This window comes from Melospiza melodia, chromosome W (genome assembly GCF_035770615.1).
Source record: "Melospiza melodia melodia isolate bMelMel2 chromosome W, bMelMel2.pri, whole genome shotgun sequence".
NCBI classification, from domain to species: Eukaryota; Metazoa; Chordata; class Aves; order Passeriformes; family Passerellidae; genus Melospiza; species Melospiza melodia.
The window spans coordinates 1,957,373-1,976,520 of NC_086225.1; the positions used below are offsets into that span (position 1 = coordinate 1,957,373).

Below are 19,148 nucleotides of genomic sequence, written 5' to 3' on the forward strand. Positions count from 1 at the left end.
TTTTAATAAAAGATCTCATCTGTGAGACTAATCTGAAGTGAGTCTTGCTGCTTATTTTGCTGTTGTTAGGAAACTGGTTTGCAACCTAAGTTAGCTGTTAATCAGTAAAAAGCTACGCTAGTTACCATAAAAATAATATAAATGGAATCTGAGTCTATAAATCAGTGTCTTGCAGCATCTGAAATCTTGTGACATGTGGATATTATACTTTAATGATGATTTCCAGGATCTTTAAAACAAACTTTTATTCAGTAAAATATTAATTTGTTATTGTACTTTCTGAAACTCTGTTTCAGTAGTTTAGATACTTTTCCCAAGTACTCTATACTGCAAGAGAGAAAACTGCACCTATTACAATACAAAAAGGGAAGGCCAGCTAAAATAGTTGAATTTGTCAGGTAGTTAACAATTTTTTCCATTTATTCCATTGAGAGTTCTAACTATGTATGTAAAGACTCATGCAACCTTATTTTTTTCTGTGTTGTAATTTCATATGTTGGTATAGAAAAAAAATTACTCAAATTAGGGTTTTTTGATAGTTGGCTCTTTATCCTCTGAGGATCATGACTTTGACCCTTCTGCTGAAATGCTGGTACATGATTATGATGATGAACAAACTCTTGATGAAGAGGAGGAAATGATGGAAGAAAACAAAAATTTCAGCTCTGAAATTGAAGATTTAGAAAAGGTAAGAGTGACTTGCTCTCTCCTAAATGTCCATATATGTTGTAGCTTTTTAGTGAAGACAACACTCCACCTGTTCTTTAGTATGTATAGCATAATACAATTTTCTGCAAAGTACCTTTGGAGTTGTTTTTTACTTTTAAAGAAAAAAAATATCAGGTTTGGTTAGGACGTAGCAGTGCTTCTTCACAAAAAGGCTGACATTAGCTTCTCAAAGTTATTAGTGTTAAGTTCAGATTGGTCTTTTTCATTTAATAACTTTTTCACTTCGGAAAAGAAATTACTGAAGCAGATTTTAAAGTCTTATTATCTAATATCACTTGTCACTTCTAAGTTTTATAAGTTGGAAATAAATTTCAATTGTACATTAAGTGACAGCTAGCTGTGTTTCATTCTGTTGGTCAGATTTTGGTTTTCCAATCTGGAAGCGCAGTCCCGTTTTACACATTTTTCACATTCATTTGCTACATAAATTGTAGTTCTGTATCTCAGTTTCATCAGTTTGGTATTTGCTGGGTGTACAAAATAACCAGTGTGCTCCTTGGCTTTTCCTATTCCTTTTTACATTCTTTAATTACATGTTTTTTCTGTTTCTACCTTTTGTTCATCTGTGTCAGTGCATCACCCATTTTAAATGCCTGCTGAATGCTAAATAGCCAGAAACTGATGCTGCTTGCATTACCATTCAGTGACCCACTTAGACCACTCAGCATAACTGCAGATTTTGATCAACAGACTTCCAGTGTAATTTTTAGCATTAAATAGGAGGCTGTGCTTTTGTAGTCCATTTAAAAACAAATTTTCTTAACTTCTGGGGGTTTTGTTTGTTTTGGTTTTGCCTTGCTACCTTTTACAGTTATATTTTTGCTGATTATGAACTTGCAATTATAATAGCAAAGCAGCTTGCAAGTCCGGTGGTTGAAATGGAGTTGGTACTCCACAAAATTATCTTATTGCTTCTATAAAATAAGGAAAAAGAACTGAGAGCCACTCATCTTAAATACTTTAGTACTTTATGTCCCAATCCTGGAAAGACTTGTACATGAATTTGCATTTACCCATTGTGAAAAATCTTTGCAGGACTAAGACCTTAGTTGATTAAAGAAAACAAGTAGCTTAATCATGTATAAGTTCAACAAGAAAATTTTTAAGGTAATATAACTTTTGAAGGTATAAATTATTGGAAAATATTCCTAATTATTTGTTAACTTGAATCAGGTAACTAAAGAAAATTTCCACAGTTTGTTTTATTAAATGTGTTAGGATGCAAGTATGATGATATTTAGTCAAATAGTTTGATCAAAAGCTGTTGGAAAAAAGAAGTTATAAACTAAGCCTTTCTCTTGATTTTTGCTTCTGTATCATTAGCTGGTTTTCTCCTATTACTTTCTGTACTGGTCTTGTCTGGGAGAGTTAATTTTCTTGCTAGTAATTAGTATGGGGCTATGCTTTGGATTTGTGCTTAAACAGTGTTGATAACACACTGATGTAGTTATTGCGGAACAAAGCTTACACAGAGCCAAGGCCTTTTCTGTTTCTCACACTGCCCTGCTGCTCAGGGACTGGCTGGGCATTGGTCAGTTCATGGTGAGCAATTGTTTTCATTTGGATAACTTGTGTTTCTTGGGTTTTATTTCCCCCCTCTTTTTATTTTTTCTTTTCCTTGCAATTAAAAAAAATATTATGTCTTATTAAACATTAAACTGTCTTTATTTTAACACACAAGTTTCTTTTTCACTTATCCAATTCTCTTCCCCCCCATCCCATGGGGGAGGGAGGGAGCGGCTCTGTAGTGTTTGGTTGCCATCCAGGGTTAAGACATAACAGGGCACAAATGGTTTGAGTTAACAGATTTGACCATAACATTAGGAAGAATTGACATCTGTTAACATTTGCTGGTCATTATATTGATTTTTCTGTTCTTGACATTAGCTTGTCTGGTCTATGCCATCCTCTCTTTTTTTGCTGTACGTGTTCAAGATTGGTGTTGGATTTTGCAGTTTGCTACTGCTCTGTAGTGCTTAGTGATGTTTTGCCTGCAAGATTTATTATTAAAATACTGGCCTTGAGCTTAATCTGGTATTTGGGCTCTGTACTAAAGATTAATGTACTTCAGGTACCATCTCATGGAGACAACAATTATACTTCTTCCTCTGAGAGATTTTTTTTTGTGTAGGTAATACAGAATGGCACCTTCACCACCACCTTTTGTCATGTTTTCTCCCTTGTTACAATAACTCTTTAGTATCTTGAACATCCTTGAGTAGTCTAAATGCTTCTATTTGTATTTCTTAGGAATATTACTTCAGCTTTTCATGAGGTTAACAAGCTATTTAGGAATATGACCCAGGACCTTTAGCAGTGTGGTTATGAGTGGCAAGGCATGTATATGGGAGAATATGAACAGGTGTCTAGAAAGGTTTACACCTCCAATGGTCTGAAACTTCACTCCTGAAGAAGTGCGGAATCCTGATGAAGTGATAGAATATATGGGGGGAAAGAAAAAGATGCCCTGGCTATTCCAAAGAGGCAGAAACAATGGAAGCAGAAGTCAACTTGTTTAGTAAGAGATGAAGCTTCTCCTAACAGGGAGCAGGAGAGCAAATCAGAAGAGGCAGCCTCAAAAAGAAATATTAGCAGTATATGAAGGAGTTCAAGCAGCTTCAGAAGTAGTTGGTACTGATGCACAGCTCCTTTTGGCACCTCAATTTCCTGTGTTGGGCTGGATGTTCAAAGGCAGGGTCCCCTTTACACATCATGCAACTGATGCTACGTGGAGTAAGTGGGTTGCACTGATCATACAGTGGGTTTGAATGAGAAACCCCAACTGCCCAGGAATTCTAAAAGTGATTGTGAACTGGTCAGAACTTCAGTGTTGCCAAAGGAGGTGACTCGGGCTCAAGAGTCTCCACTATATAATAAACTACCAGAAAATAAAAAGCAATATGCCCTGTTTACAGATGGATCCTGTCATGTTGTAGGAAAACATCAAAGTTGGAAAGCTGCCATGTGGAGTCCTACATGACAAGTTGTGGAAACTGCCGAAGGAGAAGGTGAATTGAGTCAGTTTGCAGAGGTGAAAGCCATCCAGCTGGCTACAAATATTGCTGAACAAGAAAAATGGCCAATACTTTTATCTCTGCACTGACTCAGGGATGGTGGTAAATGTCCTGTGGGGGTGGTTGCAACGATGGAAGCAGGATAACTGGCAGTGCAGAGGTAAACCCATCTGGGCTGCTGCATTGTGGCAAGATATTGCTGCTTGGGCAGAGAACCTGGTTGTGAAGGTATGTCACGTAGATGCTCATGTACTCAAGAGTCAGGCCACTGAAGAACATTGAAACAATAAGCAGGTGGATCAGGCTGCTGGGATTGAAGTGACTCAGGTGGATCTGGACTGGGAACAGAAGGGTGACCTATTTATAGCTTGATGGGCCCATGGCACATCAGGATATATAGGAAGGGATGTAGCATACAAATGGGCTCATGATTGAGAGGTCGACTTGACTTAATGCCACTGCAGAGGTTATCCATGAATGTTAAATGTATGCCATGATCAAACAAACCAAGTGGCTGAATGGTGGTGGGAAGCTACTGCTCGGGGATTAGCTGGGCATCGGTTGGTGGTAAGCAATTGTTTTCATTTGGATTATTTATCTTTCTTGGGTTTTATATACCTCTTTCTTTGTCTTGTTGTGGTTCTTTTTTCTTCTATTTTCCTTGCATTAAAAAAAAAAGTTTATTTTTAAAGATTAGACTGTCTATCTCAACTCATGAGTTTCTTTCTCACTTTTACCATTTCATTTCTCATCTCCACACTGGGGAGGAGTGAGTGAGTAGCTGTGTGGTACTTAGTTACTGCTTGGGGTTAAACTACACCACCTTCTCTACAGTAATTATAAAATGTATTGTGCAGAAGATGGAAAGGAGGGATAAAAGATTGCTACATTGGTTTATTTCTGTGGTGTTTTGGACACTTTGCAGCTGTAACTATGTAGGACTAAAGTTTTCAGGTTTTTCTGCATTTCTTGTAAGGACATTGTTAATGTTCCTAGTCTATCTTCTGTCTTGAAGAAATATAGGCAAATCATGTTCTACAGTGTGAATCAGATAAGGAGCAAATTTTTAATAATTGCTCTTTAGTTTCATCCACTAAATGGTTTTCTTCAATAGTTTAATGTGACTTCATTATATGCCAAGAGACACAGTTATGAATTATTTCAGTCTCATGCCTGAAAATATTTTAGATTTTTAATCAAGATTCCTGCTTTCAATTAAATTTTTCTTGTTTGTTTTTTACTTTTGTTTTTCAAAATATGTCTTATCCTTTTAGGCCTGAACTGTTTACAAGTATTTGGCAATATGTTGAAATGTTTGTAAATCTTGTATTAGGAAGGAAACATGCCGTTGGAAGATTTGCTGGCATTTTATGGCTATGAACCCACAATTCCAGTTATGGCTGGTTCCAGTGTGGATAGCTCTCCAAGTGAACTTGCAGATGAGCTTCCAGATATGACTCTAGATAAAGTAAGTAAGAACTGTTTTCCCCTGTATTACAGTTTAAAAGTAGAAATCCGTGTGACCTTAACTTATATTTCACTGTCTCTTGATGTTATGAAATACATATCTTTGTCAATTTCAACATGTAATTAAGAGTTACTGTACTAGTGGTGGACTTGACAGTGTTAGGTTTATGGTTGGACTCAATGACCTTAAAGGTCTTTTCCAACCTAAATGATTTTGTGATTGTACTTTTAATTCTTTTTCAAAGATATTTAGGATCTGGATTTAATTATAATTATCACACAAATGCATAGCAACTTTAGTGGCATTATATTATTACAATTGAGAAATGAATAAGGTAGTGGTTCTTCTAAAACACATTCAAATAACTTTAAATAGATTTTTTTTTATTTTATAGAAGTGGGATTTTTTTCTGACAATTTCTGTATTTTATTTTAATGTATGCAATGTCCAGAAATAATAATTGTGGCTTCAAACATACATGTCATGTATCAAACATTTGTGGATTACTTGAAAAGTGCACTACTGGGTGCTTTGGAATGTTTCAAATGCATATAATTTATAAAAAATCTCATATTTGGGGGGTGAGAGAGATTGTTTTCTGTGCAATTACTATATGTATCGCATTGTTGAATATAGAAACACAAAACTACAGTTTTTATGATTCACAGGCTAACTTTGAATTCTGAGATGAATCTGATTGTTGGCTATAAGGCATGCAACTAGTAGTTTGTATTATAAAATCTGTAGGTAGTAAGTACATGTCTTTTTTTTTTAATTTCCATATGTATGATGAAATTATGAACTCCACAGAAAGTATAGTATAATGATGGCTTTGCACATCTGATTCTCATTAGGAGTCACCATTGTGTTGAGGCTACAGAAATGTACTTGGCTTCTTGTCTAATACAGTTCTTTGCCTCCCTAATCACTATAGAGGGGCTCAAGCATGTCTGGTAGTGGAGGAGGCATGTTCTTGCCCCCCGCCCCCCCACTTTATTATCTTTTGTCAGTTATCTGTAATTCTTCTCAGAAAAAATCTATGAAAGTGCCTGGCTTTTGGTTTTTGTTTGTTCACCCATTAGACCCCCCCCCCCCCCCTCCCCCCGAATTTAAGGGTATCTGATGTAAAGAATGACAGAATTTAAAATGTTTCCACTCACTTTTTTATTTTAAAGCAGTTGGATGAGCATCTGAGATTTGATGCATGCAGGGGTTACTACTTGTGCATTTATTTTAATAGAAGACTAGGGGGAAATAAACCTCCGTGTTCAACTCTGAAATGAATGGTTATATTTGTTTTGAGAATTAGGAGTGGATTAGCTTTTTAATAGTTAACAGTCTACTAAAATTGCTTATGGTAAAATAATTCATTTTAATGAATGAGACTTACAATTTGCTGAATCTAAATGCTCACCAGTTTATATTTAATAGTCTGTCTGAAGTTTTGTTTTTTTTTTATTTTAATGATACAGGAGGAAATAGCTAAAGACCTCTTGTCAGGTGATGATGAAGAAACGCAGTCCTCTGCTGATGACTTGACGCCATCAGTTACTTCACATGAGGCTACTGACTTCTTTCCTCGGCCATTAAGATGTAGGAAACCTAATTTTATAATAGAACTCAAAAAGTCTTACCATATATTATAAACTATATAGCTTTCTAGTTTAAAATATCAGAATTGCAGAGTGAGATTGAGAAACAGTGCTTTGCAGGATGTTGTACATGAATATTGTCTTTGGTTGGTATTATTGATTACCTAAAAGACCTATATTTAATATGGTGCTCAAAGCACAAGCACAATTTTTCTAAAACTTCAGTAGCTTTTCATAAGTAATAGCTAATGTGTGTCAAGGAACACTCTTGGTAATTTTCTGTGCATTGGTGAATGGCAATAATATGTAACCTGTTCTTTTAAATTAGTGTTTCTCTACTAAAATTTTTGCTGCTACTTTTAAGCCAGTGACTCCTCTATTCAGCCTATGGATGTGAACTGGAATTTGGTTTCTTTGTGATTATTTCCCTTCACATATTCAATGATTTTCCATAGGAGTTCATGAGCCCGTGTTTTTATATGGGATGGGGCCTATGAACCCATGACCACCAAAATTTCCCTACCCATGGAACTATCATGGGAAAGATCCAAGAACCATTGCTTCAATTATCCAACCTTGACAAGATATTCCTCATTGCTCCAACTCGAGTACACCAGTGAACAAATGAACTGCAATAGACAGTGTGGAGGATTTTTATCACAATTTTAATTTGGCAAGTATTTTGACATTTTCCCAGGGAACTTCATCCCTCTAGAGAAAGGGGATGATAAAGGGCACGTGCTGTCTCAATCATCAGCAATTGTAGCCCTTTGCATGCTGCTGATTGTGTAATGTAAGGCATTTTTGAGAGAGATATAAAAAACTTTAAAAAAGGGCATTATAATTTTTTAAGCAAACCCCAATCTTGCTGGCACTTAAGCATTGCTTGTGAACTGTTAATGATTATGACACTGAAAGTGTGGCAACTTTATGGAAAGAATTATTAGCCTCTTCATTTTACTCAGGATTAAGAAACAGTCATCTTTGCTTTCAACTATTGTGGTTTTTCTATCAGAATGTTGCTGTTTCTCTATTAGAACTTTTGATTGGGCATTTTAGCATCAAATATCCACCATGTCAGCGAGGGGAATGTCAGTTTTCTGTGCTGTTGACAGTTCCCTCTTTTTTTTTTTCTCATCCCTGTCCATTTATCTTAAAATAACATTCAATTTTAAGATAAACATGTTTAACACAGGCCATTTTCTTAAATTTGGATTCATTGGAAAAAGTAATTGCATATTATTATCCAGGCATATTGCTGTTTCATGCATTCATGTTAGCTTCTTGCCTCTTTCTAACAGCAAAAAGAGAGAGACTGGTGATTCTAGTAACGACTACAGAAGAGGAGCCTCAGTCTATCATCTTGGATATTGTCTTTGATGTTGATGATTCTATTTAGTTGTGATGAAGCTAAAATTAAAACCCTATTTATGAATATGTTATTACTGAAAGTTGAGAATATGTAATAGCTCTTATCAGAACTATAGATTCCATTCTGCTGGGGATAAAATAAAAAAAAATATATAATTACTTCAGAACCCAGAACCACAGAGTTCCAAATTCTAAAATATGAGTTATTCTGTGGAGTACTGTATTTGAATTACTTGGAGTGCTCTGCTGTATTTCCTCCTAAGGAAAAAAATATTTCAGAGGAGTAAGCAGTCTTTTGTTCTCTTTTGCTTAATCTGCTTCCAGTATATGTACTATATCTTTAGTCCTTGCTGAGGTAGCCTTGTTTAAATGGAATGTTTTGAATGTCAATTAAAACTTCAGATGAAAGGCTTCAGTAGGTAATAGACTTACCTTCAACTTTCTTTGTGATTAACCCATGGTTAAGTTATAGCCCTGGAAGTTTACTGTTTTTCTCATACCTTTTCTATAAGGTGTAAGCATTTATTGAAGAAAATCAATGAAGAAAAATGATCTAATTTCCTTTTGACTGTTAGAAATATTGTCTTGGTTGCAATAATGGTAAAGGTTTCAGTTCTGCAATATGCAAGCACCAATGCTTTCTGACTTCATTCTAGTTTGATAGAAATGTAGAGCAACAGACTGGTGATGAGTGTCTTCCAGAATAAAAGCAGGGCTCCTTTAAAAAGTAAAGAATATCTGTGTTTGAACTGAAAATTCTTCCTAGCTAAAGCCAATTTATCTGTGTCTGAAGCAAACACTACATGTGATGGAGATAAGGAATCAGATGGTGAAGACATAGAGGCAGACAATGGTAATTCATCTGAAGATTTGAGAAAGGTAATAACTATATCTTAAGAAAAAGAAATAGTTAAGAAAACTTTAAAAAATGCATTAAAATTTATAGTACATATCTAACATAGTACCTTAATTCTGAAATTATCTGCAAAATCCCATGTTAATGGACTTTGTAATGCTTCCATGCACAGAATATTAATACCCTTATGATTTTTGTTGCATCTTCAGGAAATAAAGGTTGGTTTACAGTATCAGGCTGAAATTCCACCTTACCTCGGCAGATACAGTAATAATGAAAAGGGTAAGTTATTCTGTTTTAGTACTTATATTTATACATAGCAGCTGATGGGAAAATGTTATTGAAATTTATAAGATAAATTCAATGACTTAGTTAAAAAAACCAAACCAACCAACCAGAAAACCCCTAGTCAACTGAAGTAATACAACCACATAATTATATCTTAAAAGTGTGACTCTACAACTTTGAGAAGACATAGGAGGGTGGGTTACAGTGTTAATTCTGAAGTATCTAGCAATATTAGGAGGCAACAAACTGGGTCAAGAAGTAAATATTTTCATCAGGATATCATAACTGGGCTATGAACATGTAAGTTTCCATTGAAGATCTTCAATATTTTTCTTTGCTTCTTTTTTAGCAAGTACAGCACTGTGGGTTACAAAATGGTTATGAAAAACAAAACAATGAACTATTTGAATTTTCCATAGCATGAGTAGAAGATGTAGATCTCAATATACCTTGTCTTTAAAAAAAAATATGTTTTAAGTATGATGTTATTGCTGTGTAAATTTAGGTTAAAAACTGAAATTGTGCCAAAGTAGAAGAAATAACTTTATTTAGTAGAGTTTTATATGGTACCTTTAGAAACCTTCACTGGCTGGAAGCATTAGCAAATTAACATCTCTTGTGTTGCTTAAGAAATCTATGGAAGTTTTCTATTTTCTATGATTTGGGCATGATGCTTACTGGTTGTAAGAAACAGAAGAGTGAAAACCAGTTTTATCTGAGTAATCCTTTTACTATTTACACATCTTGACTTCTCCTTGGTCAAGAACTAGAGAAGGGCCAATACCAGAGAATGATCAGGAATGCATTAATCTGACAACTTTCTCTGGAACAAGCTGGTGCAAGAGAGAACCAGAGAGAGTATTGTTCAGTGGCATAGCCAGGAGCAAAGAGGTCTCCCAGATGGGAGAGCCTGAGGAGTTCCTCTTGAGAATATCAGGTATGGATTCCAGAGAAAAGTGTTGGGTTGTCTTGGTTGATAATAGAGATTGAAGCTGAGCTCAGCAATGCTTGGAGAGGGTGGAAGATTCTGTAGAAGCCTCTTTTGTACTTCCTGAAGAGCTTGTGATGGCAAACAGGGGCTTATATTTCTGCTGTGAAGTCCCAGGTACTGAAATTGTGCTAGAAAGCAATTCTGCTCTTCTATAAACCTTACACTTGTAATATGTCTGTTTGAAAACTTTCAGTGTTCTTAAGTCATAACAGAACTTTAGGAAGAGATGCAATTTTATTCTTCATCTTAGCTTAATATTCTTTCCTGCAGTTATATGAGACATTTGAGAATCTTCTTCATCTCTTCTAGTGGAACTGCCATTATACTTGGGTGTGTTAGAATTTAATAACTCTAATTTATATTGCCAAGAGAGTACATAAAGCATTATGTGTAAACACATCTATTGATCAGAGTAAAGGATTTAGTTTAATCTAGAGTTTAAATGTGTGTGTGCATAGACAAGGGTTCAGGCCAACTCTTGAATATTTCCAATATATTTCAAATAAGCTACTTAAGAGGTGCACATATGATTTCAGTATACTATGAAGGAGGACTATACATCCTGATTGCTTGTAAAATAGTTGATAACAACATTCAGTTGTTAGTGAATGCTAAAAGAAATTACCACATTTAGACCTAGATTTCCATTCTGCTAAGTAAGTTTTAGCAAATTTTAGTTGAAAATGACCAGTTAGCTGCCACCTCTTTTTTTATTTTATATGCAGTATTTGAAATTTTAAAGTACACCTTTTATTGTAAACTATAGCTTATTTGTTGTAAACATCTGAATAAAACAGAGTGGTTTTGCTAGGTTTTTTTTATATTAAGATTAATATATATGCATATTTTGACTTGAATCATCTACCTGTCAACAACGTGGTCCTCTGTAGAGATTCTTTCTCAAGAGCCAGTCCCTTATCTCATCCTCATGGAATCTGAATCTCTTCACCATACCACACTGCAGTCTCTCTCTAAACTAAGGCTTTTTGGGGAAAAAATGAGCTGCAATTTGAAAGTGGCATGACAGTGCTTGATTTTATTACTTCTGTATTCCTGTTCTTTGTGAAATAGCCTTTTATGTTCTAGCCTTAAAAGTGTCACACTTGCCATAAATTAATTCTGTTTTAACAGCCTATGAAAATGAAGACCATTTACTTTGGAAACCTGATGTGATCTCAGAAAATAAAGTTAAAGAATACCTTTTTGAAACCTCCTTAAGAGCAGGAAATGAAAATATGATTGGCAGAATTCCTGAAGGACTACATACACGTGACAATGAACAAGTATATTTTATATCCTGTTCCATTTGTGGCACATTGCTTTGTAAATAATGTGTTCTCTTTCTCTGCCTTGTATTATAAAGGCAGCAATATTTTTTTTAATTGGATGCTACTGGGGTCAGGATGTTATTTGTAGTTTTAAACATGTGCTTAAAATTGAGTATTTGAATGTTGACAGTGTGATCTATTATGTTTCAAATTGGCATGATGTTGACAAATCCTGCTTTTTTCTAATTATTGCATATAATAGTTTACATTTCCTTAATTAAACCTTGCCTTAATATTTGGATGGTGTTGCTTTTGATTATTTGAACATTTTCATCCTGTATAAAGATATAACCTCTTTTTACATTAGATATTTTCACTGAAAGGCTTGTTTCAGAAATTTATATAGGATATTTGGAAACTTTAACTCTTTCTAAAGACTACTTCTATTTTATAGGCACTATATGAACTACTCAAAAGTAGCCATAATGTTAAAGAGGCAACTGAGAGATACTGCTCAAATGGAAAGGCATCTCAGGGTAAGAGAGAGTATCTGCTTTTTAAGAAATATGTCTTTTGAGGGAGTAGAAAACACATGAGTAAGATTCAGATTAATAAGCACATCCCTTTCCATGATGTCTTTAGCACAGATTACTTATAGAATCATAAAATATGCTGAATTGGAAGAGACCCACACGGATCATCAAAGTCCAACTCCTGGCCCTACACAGGACACCCCAAAAATCCAACCAAATGCTCCTTGAGTTCTGGCAGCCTTGGGGCCATGAGCATTCCCTCGGGAGCCTGTTCCAGGGCCCGACCACCCTCTGGGTGAAGAACCTTTTCCTAATATCCAGCCCAGACCTCCCCTGATACAACTTCAGACCATTCCCTTGGGTTCTGTCACTGGTCACCAGAAAAGAGATCACTACCTCCCCCTCCTCTTCCCCTCACAAAGAAGTTGTAGACTGCAATGAGGTCTGACCTCAGTCTCCTCTTCTCCAGGCTGAACAAGCCAAGTGACCTCATCTGTTCCTCATACGGCTTCCCTCAAGGCCCTTCACCATCTTTGTTGATCTCCTTTGGACACTCTCTAATAGCTTTATATCTTTCTTATATTGTGGTGCCCATAACTGTCCCCAGGACTCGAGGTGAGGCCACCCCAGTGCAGAGCAGATTGGGACAATCACCTCACTTTGACTGGCTGGCAATGCTGTGCCTGATGCACTCCAGGACACAGTTGATCCTCCTGGCTGCCAGGGCACTGCTGACTCATATTCAACTTGCCATTGACCAGAACCTGCAGGTCCCTTTCCGCAGCACTGCTTTCCAGCATTTCATTCCCCAGTCTGTCCGTACATCCAGGGTTGCCCCATCCCAGATGCACATTCCAGGACTTGCCCTTGTTGAATTTGATACGGTTGGTGATTGCCCAGTTCTCTAATTGGTCAAGGTCTCTCTGCAGGGCCTTTCTGCCCTCAAAGGAGTCAACAGCTCCTTACAGTTTTGTATCATCTGCAAACTTACTTAGCATCCCTTCCAGTCCTGTGTCCAAGTCATTAATGAAGGTGTTGAAGAGCATAGGGCCTAAGATGGAGCCCTGTGGAACCCCATTAGTGGCAGGTGGCCAGTCTGATGACACCCCATTCACTATAACCCTTTGCGCCCAACCATGAGCCAGTTGCTCACCCATCGCATTACGTGTTTATCCAGCTGTGGGCTGGACATTTTGTTTAGAAAGATCTTGGGAGAGAGTATCAGAAGCTTGATGGAATAAAAAAAGATTATATCAAGTGGCTTCCTTTGATCAACTAGGTGGGTAACCTTGTCATAAAAGGAAATCAGATTTGATAAGCAGGTCTTTCCTCTCATGAAGCAGTGCTGGCCACGATGTCTGTGATCAATGACTGCGTTGTTTTTCAGATGTTTTTCAATAATTCCCACTAGGTATATAACTCAGATTAGGTATAATCTGACTGTTGATCAGATGGAGATGTCTGCTAGAGAAGTTTGCAATTTGTATAAAGGTTGCAGGATCAAATTTTACATCTTTCCTTCTTTTTTCCTTTTTTTTTTATTTTAAGAATGATACAGACGAAGGAGAAGGGGGGAGTTGCAATTTTGCTCCCATAAGGCAGTTCTCCCCCACATTACAGTACCTTTTTGAGATAATGGTCAATTATAAACTAATGACATTTATACGAGAATCAGAACATAGCTGATAATATGAGTGAGCCCCACTCTTCATCACTGTGCTAACATTGTGCTATGTCAACCCTATACTTTGTTCTACTGTATAATCATCTAGATTTATGGTAGAGTGTGGAGAGTTTTGCTTGAGTTTACAGTGGAAAACAATTTTGTTTGTCCCTAACTTTTTTATTCCCTTAAATAAAAATCAGTGTATAATTTAGCAAAGAGTTATTTGTCCTGTAGTTTGACACATGTTTCATAAAGCAGAAATGGCCTATGAGCCCTGGTATAAGTTTGTATTCTGGCAGACATTCCTTACTCAGACCTGAATCCAAGGGGAAATTAAATAATTCTGAGTTAGGTACTCTGAAAGCTTAAGTATCGAAGATCAAAGTGAAGGGAACAATAAGGACTATCAGAGCAGTGTTTCAGAAAGCTCTTTTATGAGAGATTTTGTGTCGGAGACCCAAATTCTGTCTTAAGGACTAGTGCTCATCTTCTCCCAGGCCCCAAGTCAGATGGGGTTTATATCCTCATTAAAAATGGTACAAGATCATAATACTGTTGATGCCTGTCTCTTAGAATAATCATTGTGCAATTATCTATACCCACTGAAGTTCACTGCTATTCTCAATATGCATTGAAAATCTACATCTCCCAAGATAATTTCATACCAGTGAGACTTTACATGTGGATCTCCTCTTTGAAGCTTGAGAATTCTGTAGTAAGGAGTACAAAATTAATGGACTTGTAGTGGAATGATTATCACTTTCATCTGAAAGGAGCAAGGTCTTTTTCCAGTGTCTGCTTCCAGAAATGCTTTGAGATGTGATTGTTGGTTGGTTTTTGTTCTCCACCCTCATTGGCTTTAAAGGACAACTAACCAGATCACTACTATGAATGTAAGATGCCTGAAATATCCCTCCTTTATTATATATAGACACAAAGCCATAATCAAGATAGGGAAGCAACAATACTTGAGACAAAACTGACCTACTCAAATAGTTTGAGCTACTTTGTTTTAAAGCTTTTATTCCTTTGTAGTGTGTTTTGTTTTGTTTGTGAAGCTAAAATTCACTTCTGCCTTTAAAAAGTCAGAGGTTGTTCCTTCACTCTTTTGTTCCAACCGTCACTGTTTGTATCTGATGCAAGAAGGAATATTCAGAAAAATAATGATGTTAACAAATCTTGGGGGTTTTTTTTATGACAAACTTCCTAAGAAATAACAAATAAAGTCTTTTGAATGTCCTTTGCCCTCCAGGGTGAAATACTTCAGTAATCAGATTAGACTCTTTTATGAGTCTTTATAAGCAGGAATACTAGATTTCAGGTAGGATATCTTTACATTAGAGGAAAGAACATGGGTCAAAATAATTAAACAGTTGCATTTTTTTTAGAGTGTGTTTGGATGTTCAGGCATTAGCAACACAAAGATTAGTGAGTGAAAATAAGTTTATCATGCTACTTTTGCAATTGTCTAGAAGAGATGACAGCATGGACAGAAGAAGAATGCAGAAGCTTTGAACATGCACTTCTGATTTATGGGAAAGACTTTCATCTCATACAGAAAAACAAGGTTAGTATTTTACAGTTAAATGGAAGAATTGGTAGATTATGTGATGCTGAATGTTTGTAAAAGCAATGCTTTTTCAGAAGCTATGCAAAAGAGTGAAATAAGAGCCAACATATTAAAACCGACTTGGTGATTCCATGCTGATTTTGCCTTTGATGCCATTAGAAAAGTAGGTGTTGCAACATGAGTCATATTATCTTTGAAATCAACTCATGTTGATATTGCTTCCATATATGCATTTATGTTAAAATTTAGATTAAATGTCTGCCTCTCCTAGAGGTGTATTATTTTCATACCATGTCTGTGAGAGGGGAAAATACATCTTTAATTATTTTTGTCACTCAGAAGATGTAATTCTACGGAAACGGGCTTAGCTCTTTGCGTTCTCAGAAAGTGTAGTCATCCATCAGTACTCTGGTTTCTGACCAACAAAGGAGTTCTAATCTTGATCTGAATTGCTTCTGATTAACTCCTCTGTGCCTGAAGATTAGGAATTGGGCTTTTTTTTTTTATTAAGTAAATGTACCATTTGGTGCAGTTACCAGTATGTGTGTTTCCAAATTTTCTGTACATGTCCTGTATGTTTTGATACCACCTTGAGGTTTCATACTGGTTGTGACTGGGATAGAGTTAATTTTTTTTATAGTCGCTAGTATGGGCTATGCTTTGGACTTGTGCTGGAAGCAGTGTTGATAAGACACTAATGTTTTAGTTATTGCTCAGCAGAGCTTATGTAGAGTCTATCCATTTCTCCTCAGACTATCCTGCCAGTGAGGAGGCTGGGTGTGCACAAGGAGTTGGGAGGGGACACAGCTGGGACAGCTGACCCCAACTAACAGGGGGGTGTTCCAGACCAAATGACATCCTGCTAGTAATCAAACTGGGGGGTGAAGATTGGTGGGTGGGGGCTGCTGTGGCTTGAGAACTGGCTGGGCATCAATTGGTTGATGGTGAGCAGTTGGGTTTTTATGCATTGCTTGTTTTTCTTGGGTTTTATTTTCCTCTTTTTTAGCAATTTTTTTTTTTTTAATTAGTAAACTGTCTTTATCTCAACCCATGAGTTTTCTCGCTTTTGCCCTTCTAATTCTTCCCCCCCCATCCCACTGGACGGGGGAAGTGAGCAAGCAGCTCTGCAGTGCTTAGTTGCTGGTGGGGGTTAAACCACAAGTCTTTTCTTTAGGAGACTGGTGCTTTTGTTGTATTTCAGGTAAACTTTATAGGGTTCTGGTTGCTGTTCAACAACAGTCAGTTAATCCTGTTCAACACTTAGCTTAACCTGTCCAATGCTAAATATTTGGGGGGTTCAATTTTTAAATGGACCTTACCCGTAAACAGTAATTCACCAGCGATACAAATAAATAATTTTAAAATATTTATTTCCAAAGTGCTACGAAGCAAATAAGTTGGTCTATCACTATGGACCAGAATTTTCCAAATACCCAATGTCTTTTCTGCTTCACTTTTGTTGGGTCATTCAGTTGCTTAGTGTTTTACTTCTTAACAGAGTCTGTCCCATAGTTTAAAAAATTGCTATGTAAGTTATGAATTTTAATGCTTCAGATGTAGATACAGTTTCAGTCTAGTTTAAAAAACCAAACCTAAACAACAATAATGCATACAATAGAACAGATGTAGTAATTATTTAGAATAGAATATACTGTTTCAGTTGGATGGGACCTACAACGATCATCTAGTCCAACTGCTTGACCGCTTCATGGCTTGCCAAAAGTTCCAGCATGTTTCTAAGGGAATTGTCCAAATGCCTCTTAAACAATGACATGCTGAGGCATTGACCACCTCTCTAGGAAGCCCATTCCAGTCTTTGACCACCCTCTCTATAAAGAAATTTAAAACTCTAGATCTCTTTTTCAGGTCATCTGATTGAATTTGTTTGTTACAGATACTAGAACAGTAAAAGGGACAATATTGCAGGAATATAGGGACTGGGGAGATGACAAAACATAATGCTTTGCATTTATCTTGTCAATTCTTCTTGCCTTCTTTTAGGTAAGAACCAGAACAGTTGCTGAGTGTGTGGCTTTCTATTACATGTGGAAAAAGTCAGAACGTTATGATTACTTTGCTCAGCAGACAAGATTTGGAAAGAAGAGGTATAACCATCATCCTGGAGTTACGTAAGTAAAATGTCCCTGGAATATGTTTTCTGTTGCAAATTGTAAATGTAAAAGATAAGTTTTTCTTCCCATCATTGCAGTGTAAAGCTGCAGTGGCTATGACAACTGAGAATAAATCCATCTTCATTTTTAGGCCTTGTTTTCCTGTTAAATAACCTATTATGAATGCCATATTCTTAAAGGGACTACATGGATCATTTGGTAGATGAAGCAGAAGCTCTTGGTGGAGCAGTGCATTCTTCAGCCTTAACATCTAATACTCGAACAGAAAGTATTCCTGATCAACAGCTAAGCATTCTGAACTCTGTCACTGCCAATGAGTTGACAGGTAAATCAAGGGAAAAAAACCAAAGGAAACCCACAAACATTTTGTTGTAACTATATAAACAACTGTTTCATTTACATTTTATGTTCATCTGTTTTCCAGCACTGACAAACACTGTAGCTACTGTCTGTCACACTTCGGCTGTGAACTGCCTGGATGATGCCTTCCCTCCTATGGACAGCTTACCCCGAGCACCGGTAGTTAATCATGTGCCTGTTGGAACAGAAGAATTGCTTAACTTGCCTAGCAGTGGTGAAAATGATTGTTTTAATTTATTTGAGACTGGCTTTTATCACTCGGAGTTAAACCCAGGGAACATGTGCAGTGAGGAGACAGAAAGACCTGCAAAGAGACTGAAAATGGGAATTGCTGTCCCAGAATCTTTCATGAATGATGTCTCTGTAAATAACCTTGGTGTGGACTTTGAGAACCACACACACCATATTGCCAGTGCCAAAATGGCTGTTTCAGTGGCTGACTTCAGCAGTCTATCTGCAAATGAGACAAATGGTTTTATAAATACCCATACTCTTCACCAACATACTGCCCTTCACTCAGAATGACTGTGGAAAACTAAAGAATGGGTACTTTATGCAGTAGTAGTAAACTTGATGGGAACTATCAGGTTTGCTTAATCTTTCACTGGAAGTTTGAACTTTGACATCAGTGATGTCTTTTTATGTATAGAACTATATCTTGATTTACCAAGAGTAATTTCTTTTTTCAGTCCATAATTGTGTAAATGTTTGGCAGAGTTTGGAACTAAGAACTCTGTGGTTCAGCTTTAGGCTCTGCTTCAAATGTATTTTAAAGCCTGTAGAGAGAGGCCACCATTTCAAAACCAGCACAGAAATTCTGAACTGATCAGAGTGGCTTTTTAGTCAAAGTTACTTTTGCCATAATGGATGCAGTGTAATAACAGTGTTTACAGGTACCGTTCCTGATCCCTGCTCAATGTAGCATTTTATTTTAATTTTTTTTTTTTCTTATAAAGGCAGGGATGGATTTCTTTAACATAAACTGCACAAACATACAAGCATGTTTTTTAAATGGAACCTTCTCTCATGTGATACTAAACTAGAGCACTTCAGTTTAAAAAAAACCAGCAATTTCATCTTGGTGGAAGCTAGCACAAGGGACATAGCATGAATAAATTATGAAGACCTACACTTGGAGGCTATTGCAAAATTATAGGCTGTGGCTACCTTACACAGAAGTAATTATGCTGCCAGAGGTATCTGTGTACTTTAAACTTACTGGCTTAAACAGATATATTTTAGGCTATTGTATTCAAATTAGTTTTGTCCACAACTTTAATGCATCTGTGTAACTTAACTTTCCTAAGACA

At 36.5% G+C, this 19,148-nt stretch overlaps 1 protein-coding gene across 2 annotated transcripts; it reads left to right on the forward strand.

Annotated features, from left to right (window-relative positions):
- Positions 1-571: 571 nt before the first annotated feature.
- On the forward strand, positions 572-18,372 carry LOC134431485 (mesoderm induction early response protein 3-like). Of its 2 annotated transcripts, none has more exons than XM_063179498.1 (11): positions 572-688; positions 5,077-5,211; positions 6,684-6,804; positions 8,968-9,053; positions 9,240-9,312; positions 11,441-11,592; positions 12,032-12,113; positions 15,249-15,343; positions 17,348-17,475; positions 17,658-17,803; positions 17,903-18,372. In XM_063179498.1, exons 1-11 carry the CDS (start codon positions 587-589, stop codon positions 18,361-18,363), a joined length of 1,581 nt encoding a protein of 526 aa, XP_063035568.1. In that variant the 5' UTR covers positions 572-586; the 3' UTR covers positions 18,364-18,372. The 2 variants fall into 2 exon arrangements, with proteins under 2 accessions (XP_063035568.1, XP_063035569.1); XM_063179499.1 differs by having other exon boundaries at positions 15,252-15,343.
- The last annotated feature ends 776 nt before the right edge of the window (positions 18,373-19,148 follow it).

What these genes read in the sequence shown, in the direction of transcription:
- LOC134431485 (XM_063179498.1), top strand. Translation starts at nt 587, where the DNA reads ATGCTGGTACATGATTATGATGATGAACAAACTCTTGATGAAGAGGAG. An exon ending in CATCTGAAGATTTGAGAAAG is followed by an intron (nt 9,054 to 9,239) that starts GTAATAACTATA and finishes TTGCATCTTCAG; the next exon opens with GAAATAAAGGTTGGTTTACA. An exon ending in ATACAGTAATAATGAAAAGG is followed by an intron (nt 9,313 to 11,440) that starts GTAAGTTATTCT and finishes CTGTTTTAACAG; the next exon opens with CCTATGAAAATGAAGACCAT.